Raw genomic sequence first — 20,678 nt, 5'->3', positions numbered from 1 at the left:
AGACGGGGTAATTAGACTATACGTGCGAAGTGATGGCCCAGCACATCCCATAGCCTCGTAGTTATACGCCAGTTTTTAAAAGAGATATATTGTCTTTAGGAATTATTCTCACCTATCCTTTCTGTTAATATAAAAACTGGAGCCAGAACTCATTTTTCAATCACATTAGCTTACACTTCACATCTCCCAGTTTTAAGGTTGTTTCCATTCATTCATTCATTCGTTCATTCTCCATATGTTTGTTCAACCCATCGCTACCTAGCACCAGTGGTGGGCGCGGCAGAGCTCTGAGGCGGGGAGTAAACGACTTCACCCCACAGAACTTAGATTCTGTTTTCACCCGTGATACGTCGTAGCTGCTTCTATGAAACAGCTCGAGAAGAATGCTGAGACAACCGTCCGAAAACGGATCCGGTGACATCCCGTTGAGAGCACATCAGTGTGTGATGTCCTTTATCCCGTCAGGAGGGCCTCTGCCACAGCCAGCAGTGGTTCCGCAGAGCTCGGTGGGCAGCAGGAAGAAACAGGTCAAGGTTTAGGAGACCAGCGGTCAAGTGGCAGCCGTGACGCACTGTGGCTTTTGTCCCTGTGTTTTTGGTCCCCTGTCTTGGGCCGGCAGGAAGGCAGACGAAGATTCAGTGTGTGCGGAAACTCAGTGGCTGTGTCAAATTGAGCTTAATGCCTCTGTTTCTTTAAATTTCTCCAAAATCTGGCATTATCTCATTTCTTCGTGGCCAGCGTTGGGGCACTGCTGACAAAAGCGGATATATGAAGTGTCCGCTCAGTGCACACCCCCAAAATGGTTTCAACTGTGCTTTCCCTGCAAAGTCAAATTTAGTAGCAAGGCCTTTGTTTTAAGTTGGGGGTGAGGGTGGATTAGGAACACTTGAGACAGAGAGTTGCAGAAGGGAAAGGTTGTAGGAACATAACATGTAACAGTGGATTTTTACCCCATTATTTCAGTATGCACATTGGTGCAAATCAAGTGAATAATAGAGCAGGTTGCCATTAAGAATGGCCAGCAAATATTTGTTCTGCTAATGCTTCAGTTAACCTGCTCTGGGTACAGGGAAGAATTACCTTCCTCCGGGTTAGCAAAACGAGTCTTCCCTGCCTTACAGGATCCGTGATGATGGTGACAAGGATGGTGACGAGGATGACAGCTAGCAGCATCGCTGGGCCCTGGGCTGGGGGCAGCTGCTTCCTCTCGGGACCCCTAGCTTAGCGGCCCGCGCTGCCCTCTGGCATCTCCCCAAATGTTGCCTGAATGCCATGGAAGATAAAGATACAGGAGGATACTCAGAATGCACGGATGCTTTGCAGTTGGGAAGCAGCTGGTGGAGAGTTAATGTCTCTTTTTAAGTAATTTCCCTATAAAGTAAAGTTAAAGAGAAAGAGTTAATGGAGGGAAATTATCCAAGGGGTAATGAAGACCCCCCAGCACCTTCTAGCAGGTGGAAACAGGCTTTGAAAGGGTGTGTTGGTAGGAGGGACCTTCACCCCCACGGCGTGGTTTGTTCCCTCACAGCACCCCCGTGACCTTGCCGGCCCTCCCACTGCAGGAGCAGGGGTCCTATTTAAATCTCCGAGCACCCCAGCAGTTGCCCGAAGGATGAGACAAGCCATGTTGTTGTCTGCTGTTTTCCTGTCTCTTTTCCTCGTTCCTTTGTCTTCCCTGCTTAAGTTGAAGTGTGATGATTTAAAAACAAAAATAATTACCCACATCAACTCAACAGTGTTACCAACGAAGAAAACTGAGCTCTTATCCTTTGTGTGCCTCAGACCTCCTCATCCCAAGAGAACCGGCCAGAGAGTTCGGTGTCGTTCAACCCGTATGAGCCAGACCGAGGGCCGGCCAACGACAGAGGTGAGAACCGCTCCTGCAGCCCCTGGGCGTTCGCAGCGCGGGGACACGCCCCGCGCTCACTGCAGACCGCAGGCCGGCCTGTAATTCACCCCGCTGCCGGCAGCTGTGACGTGGCGGCGGTTGGCAGTGAGCGGCCCTGTGGGCTGGCGGCCGGTGGCAGGTGCCACGTGCCTGTGAACAGGGGAGACTTTCGGAGGAAATGGCCTGCACAGCCTCCCTCCCAATAAACCGGCTGCCCTGACGATGGTCTTCAGTCCTGCTGCTTCGGAATCTCTCCTCTCTCGCAGTGATCACCAGTATTCCTCACAGCTTCCTTTTCTAAGATTGCGTGCGTGGCAGGGCGTCTGTGTCCACGAGGAGGTCTCAGCAGGCGGTGCGGTAGTGGGCGACTGGTGGACACTGGAGCAATGTCCGAGTTGTGGGAATCCGGATTCTGTGAGGCCTGGAGAGGGTAGGGTTCAGGAAGACAGCCCCTCGGACTCCGCAGGCCTCCGCTAGACTTACCGGATGATCGCCGCTGGGTGACCTTCTTAGGTTTTCCAGGAGGTTTTTTAATTGGTGAACTTGGTCTGTTTATTACTCCCCCAAACCGCCCCACAGCTTAGTAGCTTAAAACCACCGTAGTCGTGCAAACCCTCACGCGGGTCAGGAACCCGGGCGGGGCCCGGCGGGGCCTCTCCCTGTCAGACGGCGGGCGGGGCCGGGCCAGCACGGGTGGAGGGGCGCTGAGGCCGACCGAGGCGTCTCCCTGCCTCCGCTGAGCCCCGGGGGCCTCCCAGCCGGGTCCCTGTGCCCGGCCCGGCTGGGCACTCTCCCAGCCTAGCAGGGCTCGGGGCAGCCGGACAACCTGCAAGGCACTGAAGCGTCAATAGCCAGTTTCCCGCAGGCCAGGCAGAAGGTGCACGGCCTTCTGGCAGCTCACCTGAGTGTGCCACCAGCCTCGCTCCTGCGGTGCTCTCGGGGGTGACACAGTTACAGAAGCCACCAAGGGGAGATGACACAGACTCCACCTCTCGATGAAAGAGGGTCAGAACTTTCAGACATGGTTTAAAGCCACCATGGCCCGTTAGGAGGACCCCGTCTGACTTTGCCTCTGGCACAAAGGCCCCTTCCCGATGCAAGAAGAGGGGTCAGGTACCACAGGGACGAAGGCTTTCCCTTCCCCACCGTTACCAGCTGTGGGAGAACGCGTCTTGAGTGCCCACAGGCCCCGTAACTGCCCCGGGTGACCCAGGGCTCGAAAGGGGAGGCGTGCCCACAGGATGCAGGAGGGTGGCACTGTCTCGTGGGACCCAGCCCCAGGGTGCTGTGTTTCTGGCCTGCGTTGCAGAAGCCCAGCGCGAGGCCTTGCCCATGGACACCGAGGTCTACGAGAGCCCGTATGCGGACCCCGAGGAGATCAGGCCCAAGGAGGTCTACCTGGACCGGAAGCTGCTGACCCTGGAGGACAAGGAGCTGGGCTCCGGCAACTTCGGGACCATGAAGAAGGGCTACTACCAGATGAAGAAGTAAGTCACGGCTGTGCGCCCTCACATCACAGCTCATGCTCGTGCACGCTCACATTCCAGAAGCTCCTGAGTGTTTTCACGTATCGTGTTCATTTAATCCCAGACACGAACTATAACCCGGCACTGCTGAATCCTTTTTCATCAGCAGTGTAATTTTTGTTCACTTCTGGTACAATTACAAGCAATGCATCCACTATGCATATTAGCTATGTATATAATAATTATATATATCAGTGGTATTATTTATATTATTATATTGGTTGTGTTATTATATTAGTTGCGTGCCTTACAGAGAATTAGGAAACTGAAACAGACAAAACATAAGAAGATAAAAACGTCGTATTTTGTGACCCAAACACTTCTCCTGTTAACGAGCCTGAATGTCTATATAATTTTTTTGGATCTTTATGTTGAATTAAAATGCAATCATTCAATGATAACACAGTGCTTTCACTGTTTTTTTTGATTGTTTAAATTGTTTCATTCCTCTTAACCAGAAAATTCCTGTTGACAAATATCATTCGTCTGATTATTTATTTGCTTTATCCTATCATTTCAGATGGCAATACATGTGATACAACAATTGGAATTGTGACATTGCTAAAAATCTCTTCGTACTTCATTTGGTCTTTAGAAGACACCCCACAAGGAATGTTCAGGAAAATACTGGTTTCTGAAGTCCTTTGAAACAAATTCTCTCTTTGCATGTGTATGTTTGAGTTAGTATGTTTCTGAGATAAATATAACTGGGTTTGGGTTTTTTGATGCCATTCTGAATTTAAGGAATTTGTATAATTTTTTTTTTCTTGAGTAGGAGGTCTACATGAATCAAGGGTCAAAAATATAGACAAAAGTATAGACGGAAACTTTGGCTTTTAATCCTGCCCCTTCCACCATATGTGTGTGTGTGTGTGTGTGTGTGTAATGTATATGTGTGTGTGTGTAATGTATATGTGTGTGTAATGTGTATGTGTGTGTAATATGTATGTGTGTAGTGTATATGTGTGTGTGTAATGTGTGTGTGTAATGTATATGTGTGTGTGCATATGACAGCTATGCCTGTTTTTAAATGTATATGTATATATATACACATATATAATCTTACACTTATTTTGAAAAATGAATATAAATTACCCTGTATTAAGGCATAAATTTTCTCAACTAGTTTGCGATGCTGAAATTCTTTGCTTAATTAAATACGTAAATTAGCAGGCGTGACCATGGATGCATTATTTTGGCTAGAGGTTTAGGGAGAGGAGAGGCCGTGTAGGTCAATTTGGGGCAAAATGACGTCTTTGCAACACTGAGTTTTCCAATTAATAAACACGACCCACCCTTCCATTTCCTGGGGTCATCTTTAACTTCTCTCGGGTTTCTCTTGGCATGGTTGTTTAGTTTTCTGCACAGAGGTCTCGCACAACTTTCCTGTTGGATTCATTCACAGGGAGTTAGTACTTTTGATGTCAACATGTACGGTATAATTTTTAAATTGCTATTTGCTATTTCTTCTAGGACTGGTTTTGCCTGTCAGCCTGAAGCCCAGCAGTCTTGCTGAAGCCCCCTATTATTTTCCACTTATTATTTCCAGTAGTTTATCTATGTATTCTTTAACCCAGAAATTCTCTGTAAATGATGCCAATTTGATTATATTCATCCTGTCCAATCCTTATTCTTCTTATATGTCCTCCTTGTCTTATTGCATTAACTAGGAACTGTGGTTTTGATGTTAAATTTAAGTGGCAGGAGCCTCATTCCTTATTTCAGAGGGAAAACATTTAATATTTCACCATCAGGTTTATAGCTGCTCTTTATCAGATTATGAAAGTTTCCTTCTGTTTCTACTTTTCTGAGAGATTTGTTTTTAATCATAAATGGTCTTACATTTTCTGTGGACTTTTATTTCCTCTACTGATATGACCACAGGTTTTCTTTCTCTTTTGTTGTGTTTATGTGGTGAATTACACTGATGGACTTTCCAGATGTTAAACCTGCCTTGCATTCCCAGAATGAACCCACCTTGTCTGTGAATTATGTATCATTCTTTCTTTTTCATAGATTACTGCATTTAATTTATTAACATTTCCCTTAGAATGTTTACATCTATGTTCATGAGTGGTTGTCAGTACATTAGTTTCTTGTAATTTCTCTGCCTGTTCCTGGCATCAGGCTAATGCTGGCCTCATAAAATGGGTTGGGGAGTTCCCTTTCTCTTTTGTTTTCTGGAAGAGTCTGTGGGTGTTCTTTCTTCCTTAAACATTGGGGAGAATCAAGAGGTGTCTGCTTGTTAACTTAGACCCTTACCTCACACCATACACAAAACCACATCCAGGTGGATGGTAGACAGAAACGTAAAAGGTAAAACAGTAAACTGTCCAGAGGTCGCAGAGGAGGCTGTTTCCTTGGTCTCAGGAGGAGAATGAACGGGGAGGGGGCGGACCCAGGATGCTGATGATGTTCTAAACCTCCATCTGTGTAGCAGCTACAGCTTCTGTCCAGTGACACAAAGCATATAAATACTCTTTGAGTCCTAAGCTGAAGCTGTATGTGCTTTTCTGAATGTTATGTCCGACTTACTCTGTTATTCTGTTGTTTTACCTATTTCATTGGATAGTTCTGTTTTTATTCTCCCGTTTCGGAGTTCAACAGAAGAGGAATACTTCCAGCATTTCTGGGAACTGTATCCCAGAGAGATGCAGTTTTTCAAATCATGCCTAGTTGAGTTCCATTCCTTTATTTAAGCCCTGCTATATCAGAATGGTTTCAAGAGCTCAAACATGACCTGGATGATGTTTTTACTAGAAAACAGAAATAATTTGTTTTTTGCAAATTTGTTAAAGCTAGCTTAAAATGAACAAACTTTATTTTTTTAAGTGTTTTGTAAATTATGAACTGTAATAGTGTATGCTTTTTAATTCTGCATCTAGAAATTCATTGTAAGATATATTAAAGGAATGTTGTATTTACATACATTAGACATACTCTTGAGATGGTAAATCTCAAGGTGTTATTGGAATTCATGAATGTCATAGGTTGCAAAGTTTATTTGAAAGTTATTTGAATATTCCATAATACGTAGGCTTTCCAATTGCTTGGGGCAATCTTCAGTGCTCTCCCATTATGTTTAACTAATTAGATGTTACTTTCTTTGTCTATAAAATGAGAGAACATGATTGGAAAACTAGTCGTTTACAGCATGGCTTCTCAAGATGACTTTCTGTTCCGTGACAGGTACCATTTCTAGCATAGGAGTTATGCTTCATGGAAAATAATTATGTACGAGTAGCCACTTTGAAAAATTTCTTATGTGTTATGACTTCTTTTGCAGAGTCGTGAAAACAGTGGCTGTGAAAATCTTGAAAAACGAGGCCAATGACCCCGCCCTTAAAGATGAATTATTAGCAGAAGCCAACGTCATGCAGCAGCTCGACAACCCGTACATCGTGTGCTTGATCGGGATGTGCGAGGCCGAGTCCTGGATGCTGGTCATGGAGATGGCGGAGCTCGGTCCACTCAACAAATATTTACAGCAGAACAGGTACCTTTAGGCACCCCCACTGGTTATTCTCTGAAGGGCAGAGTCCACCTGCCCAACACACACAGTAGCCTGATGTCTACAAGAAGCCGTCTCTCCTCCCATGCCTACCCGGTGATGGTCCACACTCAGGGCTCTTGCACGGGGAGGCAAGAGAGGTGCGGTCTTAGGATCAAGTGCTCTTAGTTGTGCAAATTTTTTATCTTTTCCTTTGCTCACTCTGTATGGCCCTGTGGAGAGAATCATTCTTAGACTATCTTGGCAAGCAGTCTCCCCTCGTTCAAGCAGGCAGAACGAGCGTGCTCTTTTGAAAGAAATATTTATTTACCTGTTTGTTTTTGTATTGATTTATTATTTTTAATTCACATATAGTCAGTTTACAATGCTGTGTCAATTTCTAGTGTACAGTATAACATTTCAGTCATACATATATATACATATATTCCTTTTCAGATTCTTTTTCATTATAGGTTAGTACAAGATATTGAATATAGTTCCCTGTGTTATACAGTAGAAACTTGTTGTTCATTATTTTATATATAGTAGTTAGTATCTGCAACTCCTGAACTCCCAATTTATCCCTTCCCACCTCCTTTCCCCCAGTAACCATGTTTGTTTTCTATGTGAGTCTGTTTCTGTTTTGAAAATAAGTTCATTTGTGACTTTTTTTTAGATTCCACATATAAGTGATATCACTTTATTTTTCTTTCCCTTTCTGGCTTACTTCACTTAGAATGACAATCTCCAGGTCCGATTCATGTTGCTGCAAATGGCATTGTTTTATTCTTTGTTATGGCTGAGTAGTATTCCATTGTTTAAATATACCACAGCTTCTTTATTCTGTCATCTGTCAGTAGACATTTAGGCTGTTTCCATGTCTTAGCTATTGTAAATAGTGCTGCTATGAACATTGGGGTGCAGGTATCTTTTTTGAATTAGAGTAAAATAAACATTTAAATAAACATTTCACAAGGGAAACCAGTGATATTTTCAGAAATCACTTCTGAAAATATCTGTTGGTCTTTATTGAGGACAGCCGTCAATGGAGTAGCCATGCTGTGCTCACCTGCAGCCACGGTGGGGATGTAGGGACTCACGTGGAGTAAGTTATATTAACAGCCACTAATTACTTCATCCCATTTGCTACATTATGTTCCTACTAAACTCAGGGTTGGTTTTGTTACCTGTTCAATGTTGGAACTGGGATTCCCACTGACGCCTGGGTCTCCGTGAGACAGGTCTGACCACCCCCTTACACGGCTTTCCATGCAATTCAAAGCACACCTTGAAAATTCTACCAGTTAAACACCAGGAGAATGGTGTTCACACTTGAACACCTGTAGGTTAACATGGTTATTTGTCACCATTTGTGACTCTTGCTTGAGAAGAAAAGGAAATGAGTGGATTCACATTCCGTCTGTGCAAGGGGCGTGGTTGGTTGTTCTGAAATGAACTACCGTTCACTTTTACTGACGACACCTCTGTGACTTCCAGGCACGTCAGGGACAAGAACATCATAGAGCTGGTGCATCAGGCATCAGGTGTCCATGGGGATGAAGTATTTGGAGGAGTGCAATTTTGTGCACAGAGATCTGGCTGCAAGGAATGTATTGCTGGTTACTCAACATTACGCCAAGATCAGTGACTTTGGACTTTCCAAAGCACTTCGTGCTGATGAAAGCTACTACAAGGTAGGGACAGCTCAGCTGACGTTCAGAGCAGCGGGTAGCAAAAATCTGAAATGCAAATGTGTGTCTTCTTTATTTTATTACAGTAGGGTTTCAAGAGGCAATTTCCTTGTGTAAATATAACTATGTAAGAAATGTTCATAAGCTTTGATTCTCTTGTTTTAAAAAATGGGAACACTGTAATATATCACAACTTGCGACTTACTCGGAATAATGTCTTCCAAACTATTCCTTAGAACAACAGGGAATCAGGGTATTAATGATAATTTGTTTAAAAAAAAAACAAGAATAGAATTATTGTATTGAATTACTTTGGAATATACAGGTTGAACAGGTTGACTCTTGCAGGGTTTTTCGAAGCCCCTCTCTGAGCCCTCAAATGAACTAATCAGAACTAAAACAAGGGGGAAAAAATACGAAAGCCCCATCCTCATATGAACTCAAACACAGGGCGTATGTAGAGTCTAAGTTGGTCAATTGGAAAATGCTGTGGGGTTGAGCCCAGGCAGTGGAAGAGGGTGCCAAGGACAGATTCCCAACTCTTCCCTGGGAGTGTCCGGTGGTCCAGAAACAGAGGACAGACCCTGAGGGTCTAACCAGAGAATGGCAGGACGGGGCGCTGTGGGGTTGCCCTGAGTGGCTGGGGAAGCACGGTTAAGTGACCACACTGCCCCCCACTGCAACGATTCTCCAAGAGGCCAGCCAGGGGAATGGCAGGTGGCAACAGATAGCAGATCTCGTCCAGCTAAGAGTCAGCACAAAGGACGACCGATAGGAGCAGAGCTCCTCCCTGCATTCTTCATAGAGGAGCTGGCCCCCGAGCAAAGCCACTTTAGACATGAGCCTTCACTAGAAAAGCATCCAGTGAGCCCCATCCAGGGACTGCTGGGAAACGGAGCAAAGGGAACAGCTCACCTTGAATGACAGCCAGACATACACAGCAGTAAAAAAAAAAAAGGAGATTTTAAGGTTGGACGTGCTTTGGGTCATGCACCTCATCACGACAATGAGAGAGAAGAAAACATAGACCATCCAAAACATAGACCCAAACAGGAGATGGAGAAGTGAGAGAACAAGTCACCCCAAAACTTAGTGCCTTAGGGCGACGCCAGGCGTGGGTTCCCTCGCACCCCTGCCGCGCGGGCAGGGCCTGGTGGGGGCGCGCCCCCTGCTCCACGCAGCGTCCCAGTGGGGAGTGGTCCTGAGGGGGCGCGAGGGTTACTCCCACTCTGTGCACTCACACAGCTCATGACTGACTTGACGTGGACCGTGGTCGGGGACCTCCACTGGGCTGTGCTCACAAACAACGACGCATCTGCACGCGGCCTCCCCGTGTGCCCTGGGCTTCCTCACTCACATCCTGGCGGCTGGGCCCTGAGAGCAGGTTATTCAGGAGGCAGGAAGGGGGGGCTGCCGGGCTTCCATTGCAGAGCCAGGACCACCCTATTAAGGAGAGCGGGGAAGAATGACAGCGAACAGGGGGCCAGCTTTTCCCACTGCCACTGGTATTAAATGGCACACCATTGAAAAGTAAGCCAGTTAATCTCTGGAAACCAAAAAAGAAGAAGAAAACGTAGAAGATAGTGTAGAAGTGAAGTGAATCCACCCAAGGGAGCAGGAGTAGCTCATGCCAGGCTGAGCCCCCGGCCCCGAAGGAAGGGTTTTGCTGGGCAAGCAAGATTTTCATCTCTTTATGGCCATTCACTATTTTTTTTTAATTAGAAAGTTTAAAACTTTGTTTTAAATGACAACTAGCAGTCTACCCCAAAATAATTAGTATTAATATATAATTATATTATAATTAATTAATATAATTAAGTATAGTTAATATCTATTAATATACAGTAATAGTGAAACATGCTTGTGAACAGTCCAGTATTTCGTGGAGCATAACCACGAAGCCATATTCAAGCTCAACACGCCAAACTCCAAGGAGCTGCGAGAGGTGAGGGAAAGAGGCTAAAAGCTACAAAAAAAATTCGGTCTGAATCTCAAAAATACATATTTAAATCTTAAAAACTTAAGATTTTACAATGTGATGGCATTTTTGAGTCTCAAATCAAATATACGTACACAGGCATTTTGCGAGTCATGATTTCATTTGTTTTCATTGTGGTAAAATACACACAACCTAAATTTGACCGCCTCACCCATTTTAAGGGTAGAGTTCAGCGATGTGAAGTACATGCGCCTTGTCTGCAGCCCATCTGCAGAGCTCTTTTCATCTTCCAAACTGAAACTCTGTACGCCTTAAACGACGCCCCACCCGTCCCTCTCTCCCCGTGTTCTGCTTCCTGTCTCTATGAATCGGACTCCTCCAGGGGCCTCAGTGAGTGGAGTCACACAGTATTTGTCCCTCAGTGACCTGACTGGCTCATTTCACTGAGTGTAGTAACAGGTAACTGCATGACTCATCCACGCCTTCGCATGCGTCAGAATTCCCTCCCTTCCTAAGGCTGGATGGTGGTCCACTGCATCAGTATACCCATCTCATGTATCCATGCGTCTGTCCACGGTCACATGGGTGACTTCCACCTTCGGCTGCTGTGAACCAACACGGTGACCATAATGTTATTCTTAACGGAACGTCTCCCCTGGCGTGGTGAACAGACGCGGCGTCCATATCTTCTTAACGGAGCGTCTCCGTGCGTTTCAGGCGCAGACGCACGGCAAGTGGCCCGTGAAGTGGTACGCCCCCGAGTGCATCAACGACTACAAGTTCTCCAGCAAGAGCGACGTGTGGAGCTTCGGCGTGCTGATGTGGGGAGCCTTCTCCTACGGGCAGAAGCCGTATCGGGTGAGCGACCTCTGCTTCACTTCCTGATTACATGGCCATCAGAACAGATAAGCACCAGATTAGCTTCACCAGACCCTGAAGGTCATCAAATCTGGGCCCCCATTCTGAGTCTTTATCTTTTGAGAGTGGGCAGTTAGTATGATCTCAGTTTCTTCTAAAACTGAAAGAAATATTTGAAGCTACCTGGACAGTGTGTGTTTTTCTTTTCTATTATGTCTTACACATTTAAATATGCATAAATATATGCCCAAATCAACATTTAATAGGATTGAAATAGAAATAGTGACTACTCCCATTATCAAATTGGCAGCTCCGTTACCGTTTTTTGGATTTTTTTAAATCAAAATATACGTACTGAAAAGTGCACAAATTCTAGAACACAGACTGAGGAATTTTGACAAATGGGACATGCCCATGGAACTGGCCCCAGATGAAGAAACAGAACAGAACCCCAGAAGCCCCCCACACCCGCTCCATGCACAAGGCTTACCCCGAGGGCAGCCCCGTCTGACTTCCAGCATCACAGATTAGGTGCTTCTGTTTTGCACTTGATGTCATGGAAGTCGCACAGCGTGCACTCTTGTTTCTTTTCGGGGCTGGGTTGTGTCTGTTGTGTTTCGCTGAATGCTGTGTTTTAAAAGCTCAGATGTGTTTTGCATGTTTCAGGGAATGAAAGGCAGCAAAGTTTCTGCCATGCTGGAGAAAGGAGAGAGGATGGGGTGCCCGCCAGGGTGTCCAAGAGAGATGTACGAGCTGATGACCCTGTGCTGGACCTACGAGTGAGTACCCAGCCCTCCCTGCCGCTCAGCCCAGCACGCTGCAGGCAGGTGGCATCGCCAGGCACTCAAAAGCATAAATGCTGTCCTTTATGAATCGGGGTGGGCTCCCTTCTAAACAAGCAATGGGGGAGGGGGCTTGCTTCCTGGACCAGGTGCTCGTGTTCTTCAGTCTAAAGAGTGTAGACAATTGCTCTAATTCAGGGCACCGGAATTTAAATGTCGGTAATGTTGGCCCAGGGGTCGGAGGGGTGGTCAAAGTGAAAAAAATATTCTTTAGCGTCTGGTCTGGGGGTGTGTGCCATTTCTGGCGAGAGAGGATGGTGGCGGTACTTAGGGGGGTGCCATACTTGGCTAATTTCTGATTCCCGATCACCTTCCTTAGTGAGGCATGACCACGGATGTGGGCCAGCTCACAGATGGATTGGCTAAGGTAGCACATCCCGAGAAGCGGCTCAGATCTTGGCACAGTGGCCCTCAGATTCTGCCCTGAGGGCCCTCACGTGGCCTGCCTGGTGGAGCACATGTGATGTTGTGGGCAGGTGATGTCAGGGCAGTTCAGCTGGCCAGGGAAATGCGCTGCACCTGAGAATCAGGAACGTGGCCTTTGACCTTGCCTGGGTGTGGCAACCTGGAAATGCATCGTGGGGAAACCCTAAGCCATGGTCTCTGTCCCTCTGGCACTGAAACATGCAGGTTGGAAGTGATGCGGCTCATATAACCAGGAGGTTTGTTCTCAGACACCGCAGCTCAGGCTGCAGGAGCGTTTAAGGATGAGGGATGTTCCAAGTGCCTGCAGATGCCACCTGGGGTTTCTCCGCATCCCAGGGAGCGTCTTCCGCCACCACAGCTGGGAGTGGAAGTGAAGAATCTCATTATTATCTAGAAGTGACCCTGGCACGAGCCCCAAAGGGGGAGGGCGGAGATTTCCCTGTCTGCTGCTGACACGGTTCAGGGAAAGGGCCTTTCGGTACCCAAGGTGCCCGTCTAGGCCCCCAGGGAGCTTCTCTAGCCCAGGTTGCCAAAGAGATGTCAGGGTGTCAGCAAGAGCGAAATCCAGCTGATGGATCTTAGGTGTCCATCACGTGCAGTCTTGACCTCACCTCCCCACGCCCGAACGGGAATCAGAGAACCACTGACAGGCAGGGCATGACATTGACATGGAAGTTCTGGGCTAGAAATCAAGGTGGGGGAGAGATACAGGAAACAGATAAATTACCCCAAGGTGATGTTACAAACCTTGCAGTCGGGCCACCGTGTGCCAGTGCTGAGTCCAGTCCCTGCTGCCCCACCTCTTGGTGCCTCTGACAGGCAGGGGCGGGAAGCATCTGCAAGACGTTCCAGGAATCCCATAAACGAGGACAGGCCGTTAAGCTTTTCCTCGACACACAATTCCGAAGGACCTATAAAGCCACTGGGAACGGGGAAGGCTTTTCCTGGCTTTTAGTAGGCACCGTGCACACCCTCCCCCCAGGATTTGGAGACCCGGTGGTCTGTGAGGAGTCACTGGGAGCAGCAGAGACCCCCCCCAGGGTGGGAGGCAAGCTCATGGCATCTCCCCCACCCTCTTGTTGTGGAAAAATGTGTTACAGCTCTGTTATATCTCAGTTGTGACAACAACCTGGATCCAGGCGAGAGACCAAGCAGCACTCAGAGTTGGGGAACTCGGGTTTATTACACCAGCAGGCCCACAGGAGCTAACACTCCAAGCTCTGGACCCCGTCTGTAGCTCTACACAGGCCTTTATAGGCTGCCTGTTTACACTTTGCAACATCATATGCAAATAAGGTATAACAGAGTTTGACCAACTAGGAACAAAGGGGAACAAGGCACTCCTGGCAGTGCCCGTGGCGGGGGTGGCGTTGCCAAAGCCAGGAAGGAAACAGTCCCCCACCCCACCTCCAAGAAAAACAAGAACCCACGCTGGGGGCGGGGGCGTCACTCATAAGTGTGTCCCAGGGTCAGTTCACATCCTGTCTGTTCCCACATGCTTGTGGGAAAAGCCCTTGCAGATTGCGAGAATATGGAGATCCTGATCCTGAAAACACAGGGCCTCTGCCTAACGGAGAAAAGCTGGGGATGTTCGGGAGTCTCTGAGAGCTGGCAGTGATCGAGGTGGAGCCCAAGGTGTTGTTTAGAGATTGGCAAGCCCAAGGCACAGTGTCCCTGCTCTTCCCCGGCGCCAGGTCCTTGGCCTCTGTGCGCCTCATCGTCTGAGAGCCGCGGGCATTCACTGGGGCCACACTCACCACCCGAGCCAGCTGCATGCAGGCCATGCTGCTGTCCCCAGCGGGCGTGTGGTCGGCAAACCTCACAGAAGGCACAGGTCCCACCCCTGTAGGAGCCCGCAGTCCAGGGGAGGGGCAGGCAGGCAGGCAGGCAGGGACCGAGAAGCTCAAGAACCAGTGCATCTGTGATGTGTTCTCAGAAGGTGCCGAGTCCACGGGCAGCTCGGAGCCCAGGAGGACCCCGGGCCTGGGAGGGAGCAGCACGTGTGCGTGAGGACCTCCTGGGTGGTGGCTGTTACTCTGCAGAAGGAAAGGAAACAGCTGCTTGGGGCACAGAAGCACATGGAGCTACCAGAACCTGGTGGATTCAAAGAAGTAAATACAAAAGATCCCCATATAGTTTCCAGCCAACCGTTTTAAAGCATTTTTTTTTCATGGTTTCCTCCATTGTAAACAGTCAGCCACCTTTTGCCAAAGTGATGGATCGTCCCATGGATGTGTAGATGAATAAATGGTTAGACTGATGATAGACGGATTAGGCAGACAGATTGATCAATTCATGATGGATGGATGGGTGGACGGGTATTTTGACAAACATACACATAAACAGTTTTAGATTTGTCACCGACACACTCTGTTGATGGCCCGGCACCTACTGAGCCCCGCGAACAAGCACTAGCTGACACTGTCCTCATGGAGGTTACAGTTCTGGGCTGGGCTGGGGGCTGGGCGTTGCTAGGCAGACGGGAAACAAATTAACCCTCATATAAACACGTGATTACGTATTCTGATGGGTGCTGTGAACGACAGTAAAGGATTCCGGTGGGTGTGCATCTTTCCATTGGGGCGTCCGTATCAGCCTAAAGGAAGGGGCATTCCAGCTGAGAGCTGCAGGATGAGGTGCTTGAATGCAAGAAATGAGACACGAGGAAGGGGGCCACTAGGCAGGAAAAAGCACCCCAGCTCCAGGTGGACAGAAGTGGGCGGGCAAGGGGTGGATGGCAAGATGGCACACAGGCAGGACGCTTGGCCACCCTCCTCTGCAGGAGCTCGGCATTGGCCTGGCTTCCTAGAGGCAGCCTAACCCATGGTGGAAAGGAGAGGTTCCCTGGAAAACTGACCAGGTGTCTTTGCCGAGAGCCAGTCCGTATTCCTGTTTACCTACACTAGCTTGTTTGCTTGGTGCTAGGCTCCTGGGTGGATGAAGCCCTCGTGGCCAGACTCAAAGGGACGCTGTGCATTGGCATCCCTGTGGCTGGAGCAGAGCGCCCTGCCCTGCAAATATGATAAGGCTGCACTGTTTGGCTATAGAAGTTTAGTAACAGGGGGGAGGCTTCCTCGCTGTGTGGATACAGGTTTCCGCACATGATCCTGCATCCCAGGCTTGGTCATCGCTTCCCCTCCTGTCACAAAATTTGGTGGCCAGAGACACATCTTCCTGCAGTAAGCCAGAGGAAGCTTTGGTCTCCAGACAGGACCACAGGTGGCTGATTTTTGCAAACAGTTTTATCACGCTTTTCGCTTGCTCTTGGAAGCTCTCGGTCCAACCATCTATTTTGATGCCATTTGACGGAACTACCCATTTTGGTCCTGCAGACATCACTCTGCTCTCATAGTGGCGAGCGGTTCTTGATCCCTGGCTCTTCTTTCGTAGCTGGACTGAGCCACGTGAAACTGCAGCTGTTGCAGGTCGGAAAGGTTGAGTGTGGACACTTCCTGCAACCGAACCTCAACGTCTGTTTCACTTACTGGGCAGTTTTACCCACTTGCCATGTGGCCCCAAGTCTTGCAAAATAAAATTAATTTCCAAGCGAAGATAGAGTCTCAGAGTTTTGAGAAATATTTGCTCCCAACTTATATCCTTTCAGTGTGCCCGTGTTAGCGAAAGCAGAGAGGCCCAAAACAGTTTTGTTTAGATGCTGCACATTGTTAAAAACGTTTACCTGTGGTTTACGTACATCATCACCTCACTGGCCAACAGTGACAGAAGCAAGGCCTTGCTATGTTAAGGTTTATAACAGCAGCACGTCTTCAGAAAATTCAGAGCTGTCCGACTAGGGTGTGAGGAGGGAACCTTTGAATCGTGTCTACATTTTAATTTTCACAAGATTGTTGGTCAGATGTTCCATTTATGTCTGCAGCACGTTCACCAGCTGAGCATTTTCAGACACACTCTGTTTTGCTAGATCATAAAGAGACAGTCTCTGAACGTGGGATTAAAAGATTGTGACTGTGAAATTGACACAGCATTGCAAATTGACTTCAATATACACATATATGCACACAAAAAAAATCTTTTTTTTAACTTTTTTTATTGAGTGATAGTCATTTTACAGTGTTGTGTCAAATTCCAGTGTAGAGCACAATTTTTCAGTTACACGTGAACATACATATATTCATTGTCACGTTTTTTTCGCTGTGAGCCACCACCAGATCCTGTATACGCTTCCCTGTGCTACACAGTATCATCTTGAAGGGACATATGGGGATAAGCAAGACTCCCCATCTTTAAGGTGCACGCGAGCCACCCGGCGACCTCGCTGAGCGCAGACTGGGCCCCGGGGGTCTGGGGTGGGCCTGACGCCGCGTTCCCCACAGGCTTCTGGTCGCCGGGGGCTGCGGCGGGGACGCTCTGAGAGCCGCGTGGCCGCGGGGACGCCGGCAGGGGGCGCTCTCCCCGCAGCGCGCTAACGATGCCGCCCCTCCTCCCTTGCAGCGTGGAGAGCCGGCCAGCCTTCGTGGCGGTGGAACTGCGCCTGCGCAATTACTAACTGATGACGGCGGGCCCACCCGCCGGTGGCTGCCCTGGAGCAGATGCGCCGCCGCGGGAAGACTGTGCCAAGCGCCTTGATTTTGAGTCTCCATCCCCCTCCGCCCGTCGGGAGAGCCGTGCTGACTGTTGTTCCCCAAAGCCTGTGCCGGACGGAACCCGCCCTCCGCCAGACAAACCCGTCCCGGAAGAGCCGTGGGGGGATGGACAGACCCCAGGATCAGAGGGCCCGTGGGTTCGTGTTTCTTGACTGCGGGTTTTCATGGCAGGTTAATTTGCAGGGTGTGTTTCCAAACTCCTTTCCGTCTGCAGCCCCCTGGCTCCTGGGCTGCGTTTGAATCGCGCAGCATCACCACCACCCGGGGTGCTGAATGTCCCCCCACCCCCAGCTCTGCGTTCTAAGCGGCCGCGGCCGGGGGCAGCCGCTGGCCGGTGACACCTGCCCTGGGGGAGGAAGGAAGCGGAGAAGGGGTGTGGCGGCCACCGGAACGAGGCTCCCTCAGGTCCCAAGACCGAGTCCTGCCACCGGAAAGCTTTCCCCATAGAAGTGCTTTGAGGCTTTAAAAAAAAAAAAAAAATCAAGCTGAATCTTTACAGAGTCCAAGCCGGTAGCCAGTTAAGGGGAAAAAAACTCGGTACGGCTTCTGCTCTGTGAGTTCTGAGGCGGAGGGCTCCGGTCTGCGTGAGGTTGGGGGCCTGCTGCGATGAACTGGCTTGCTTGTCGCCCCAGAGCCCCTCTCCTGCGGGCTCCTGAGGACGGTGCTTGGCTGGAGATGCATTAATAAAGTTCTTTGTGGAGACGCAGTCGGGGAGAGGCTGTGGCCATGTCAGACCTGACGCAGGGCAGACCCCGGGTGCTGCGGGCTGTCCCCGCCTGCCGTGGTCCACGTTCCCTCTCCCCTGGGGACGGCGGCCGGGCCGGAATTCCCTTCCTTTTCCTGTATTCGTAGTGGGGGCAACCTGGTAGCCAGGGCCGTCTGCAGATGGGTTTCTAAGTGTGAATTCATCATAAAGCCGCAGATCGTGACCTTGCCTCACGCAGGCCTCGCTGAGTGTGACTTTGGGCTGAGGATGTGAGACCCACGGAAGGATAGGGGACCCAGGAAATCTTCTGCAGCCCCCTCGGCCCTTGCTCCTGGCTAATGTTTGACCTTCTACAAGTCATCAGCCCATTGGTACCAGTTTTGCTGTGGCCTTTGAGGTCGGAGCTAATGAGCCCGCATTCTTAGGTCAGCTGAGACACAGACTCAGACCGTCTCGTCTTCAGCGGCGCCCAGGACGTCGTAGCGTCCTGCCCCCGGCTGGGAGAGGAGCCGCACTCCTAACAGGGGGCCAGGCAGCACTCAGCACCCAGCTCCGCCGGACGGGAGCCCACTCTCAGAGCTTGCGTTAAGGAACGTTTAGGAACCGCCCGTGCTTTGTAGAATGGTGCCACCTCGTGTTAAAGAGAGGGTCCCCGTGTGCTCAGCAGATGCTCAAACCAGTGGCCACGCACGCTTGGTGTCCCTGGAATTAAAAAGATGAGCAACGTAACGTCTGTGGTCAGGCTGGGCGTAGCTTTAGAGTCCTCAGAGGAAGGCCTGGAGAACGTGGCCTGAGAGGGAAGCCGTCCCTGCATGCCGCTGAGCTCCCGCTGTCCCCCCAGAGCGTGTCTGTCACAAAGGCCACCCGCTCACGGCAACGAGGGGGCACGTGCAGAGCGCTTTCCTTCTTTCTGGTGGGATTTCCCGCACCGTCCAGCAGCCCCTGCCCCGCCCTAGAATGTGAGAGGACAGGAGAAGCCCAGCCCGGGAGGCGGCCAGCGCCCCCTCCTCGCTGTCCTCCACCTCCTCCACGCTGTCCTCCGCCTCCTCCCCACTCCCGGCAGAGGGAGTGCCTGCGGCCGTGTGCATATCCTGCCTAGTAAAAACAAAATGTCCCCTGTGTTAGGAGTAAGTCTCCTTTCCCCTGGGGTCACAGCGGAGGGCACACGAGAAAAGGTGACTTCACGGAAGACGTAAATGAGCAAAATTCGGAGGGTTAGGGCTTCTTGCCGGGCATCAGGCTGGGCTCCCCCGCACGCCGCGCTCTTCCTGGCTCTCACCCTGTCTTCACCCTGTCTTTGCCTGGGTCTGGGTTCCCTCCACGTGCCTCCAACCTTCCCATCCTTGTTTAGCGACAACTAAAGGACGCCACCATCCCATCACACTGCCCTGGCAACACCAGTTGTCTGCTGATGCCACAGTCACTTGTCCCCTCAGTGGGACCAAAGGTTTCCATGAGAGAAACATAATCCACTCCATAGTTAAAATAATTACAATAATGATGATGATGATGATGATGATGATGATGATGATGATGATAATAAATGACAAGTTTTTTTTTGAGCGTGTCCTTTCCTGTGCTCGCTGGCACCAGCCTTGCCATTCTGTTGGGTGGTGGTGTCACACGTACGCCAGCCCAGTGACTGCCACCCCACCTGGGTTTTCACGTCCTGGGGTGACCGCCAGATTTTCAGGCACACCCCCCCAACCCCAGCCTCCCAAGGAGCACACTTACCAGTTAATCTGAGCATCATATTCTCCATCCGTTTCAGAAGAGCAATCTTTGGTCACTGGACTTTTTTTTTTTCCAACTGTGATTTTTAATACAAATTTAAAATGAGCTTTGTGATGATCTTCATGGATGATTTTTCATGGGTGTTCAGAGGCTAGGTTACACTGTCCAACATGCTGCGTCAAACAGCATTGTCAACTGTGCAGCATGTTTAAACAAAAAAACAGATTAAGTTTCCAGCCATCTCCTGGAAAGATGGACGTGTGCAGGCCTGTTGGAGTGGGTCTGGAGGCTTGTGCTGCACGCAGAGGGAGAAGGCCGGTGGCTGCGGGTCCTGCTCCGCTGGGATCCTCTGTGCGTGGGCAGGGGGTCTGCCCAGCCAAGGCCTGACAGCCCACATGGAACACCAGCGGGAGGTGGGCTGAGAAGACGGGAACCCGCAAAGGGGCCGGAGCAGGCTTGGGGGCTGCGAGTGTTCTCCATACAGATAGCTTAGGAAACATAGGGGTGTCAAGGAAAGAAGCCTGGAGCCCCCATCCCTTTTTAAAGGAGATGACACACGTATACATGGGCATATACGTACAAACACCCCATACACACACACCACACAAACACACACACACACTCAACCTTATTCCAAATGGCCAGCTCACTGCCAGGATGAGGCATACATCCTGCCCCAGGACATAAGCTGGTGGCTCCATTCACTTCTCCTCCACCCTCTCTGGTTCTGGGTCCAGTACTAGAGACTTGCCCAGCCCCCAGCCTCCCTCCCAGCCCCACTAGAGGGCCTCCTGCTCCCGGCAGGCAGTTGGAGGAGACCTGGGCTGGCCGGCCTCATGCTCCCTAGGTGGGTCCTGAGACTGGGACAGCCCCAGGATGGGAATGACACAGACTGTCAAGCAGCCCCGTGGCCCGCTGCCCTGGAAGCAGCATCAACAGGTGGTCTCCATCACTGACCCTGAGCGAGCCATCCA

The 20,678-nt window shown here is 49.6% G+C and overlaps 1 protein-coding gene across 1 annotated transcript in view; it reads left to right on the top strand.

The window, feature by feature from the left end:
* Positions 1–19,486, top strand: part of LOC105105766 (tyrosine-protein kinase SYK) — a 49,743-nt gene extending 30,257 nt beyond the window's left edge. Inside the window, 8 exon segments of the mRNA XM_064485522.1 lie at positions 1,783–1,867; positions 3,198–3,375; positions 6,701–6,910; positions 8,402–8,441; positions 8,443–8,598; positions 11,252–11,392; positions 12,059–12,171; positions 17,113–19,486. Coding sequence (XP_064341592.1) covers positions 1,783–1,867; positions 3,198–3,375; positions 6,701–6,910; positions 8,402–8,441; positions 8,443–8,598; positions 11,252–11,392; positions 12,059–12,171; positions 17,113–17,167 — 978 coding nt within the window. The 3' untranslated portion in view covers positions 17,168–19,486.
* Positions 19,487–20,678: the final 1,192 nt, after the last annotated feature.

Source organism: Camelus dromedarius, chromosome 5 (assembly GCF_036321535.1).
Source record: "Camelus dromedarius isolate mCamDro1 chromosome 5, mCamDro1.pat, whole genome shotgun sequence".
NCBI lineage: Eukaryota > Metazoa > Chordata > Mammalia > Artiodactyla > Camelidae > Camelus > Camelus dromedarius.
Note: the sequence above shows the minus strand (reverse complement) of the source record. Positions and strands in the feature narration are given on the sequence as shown.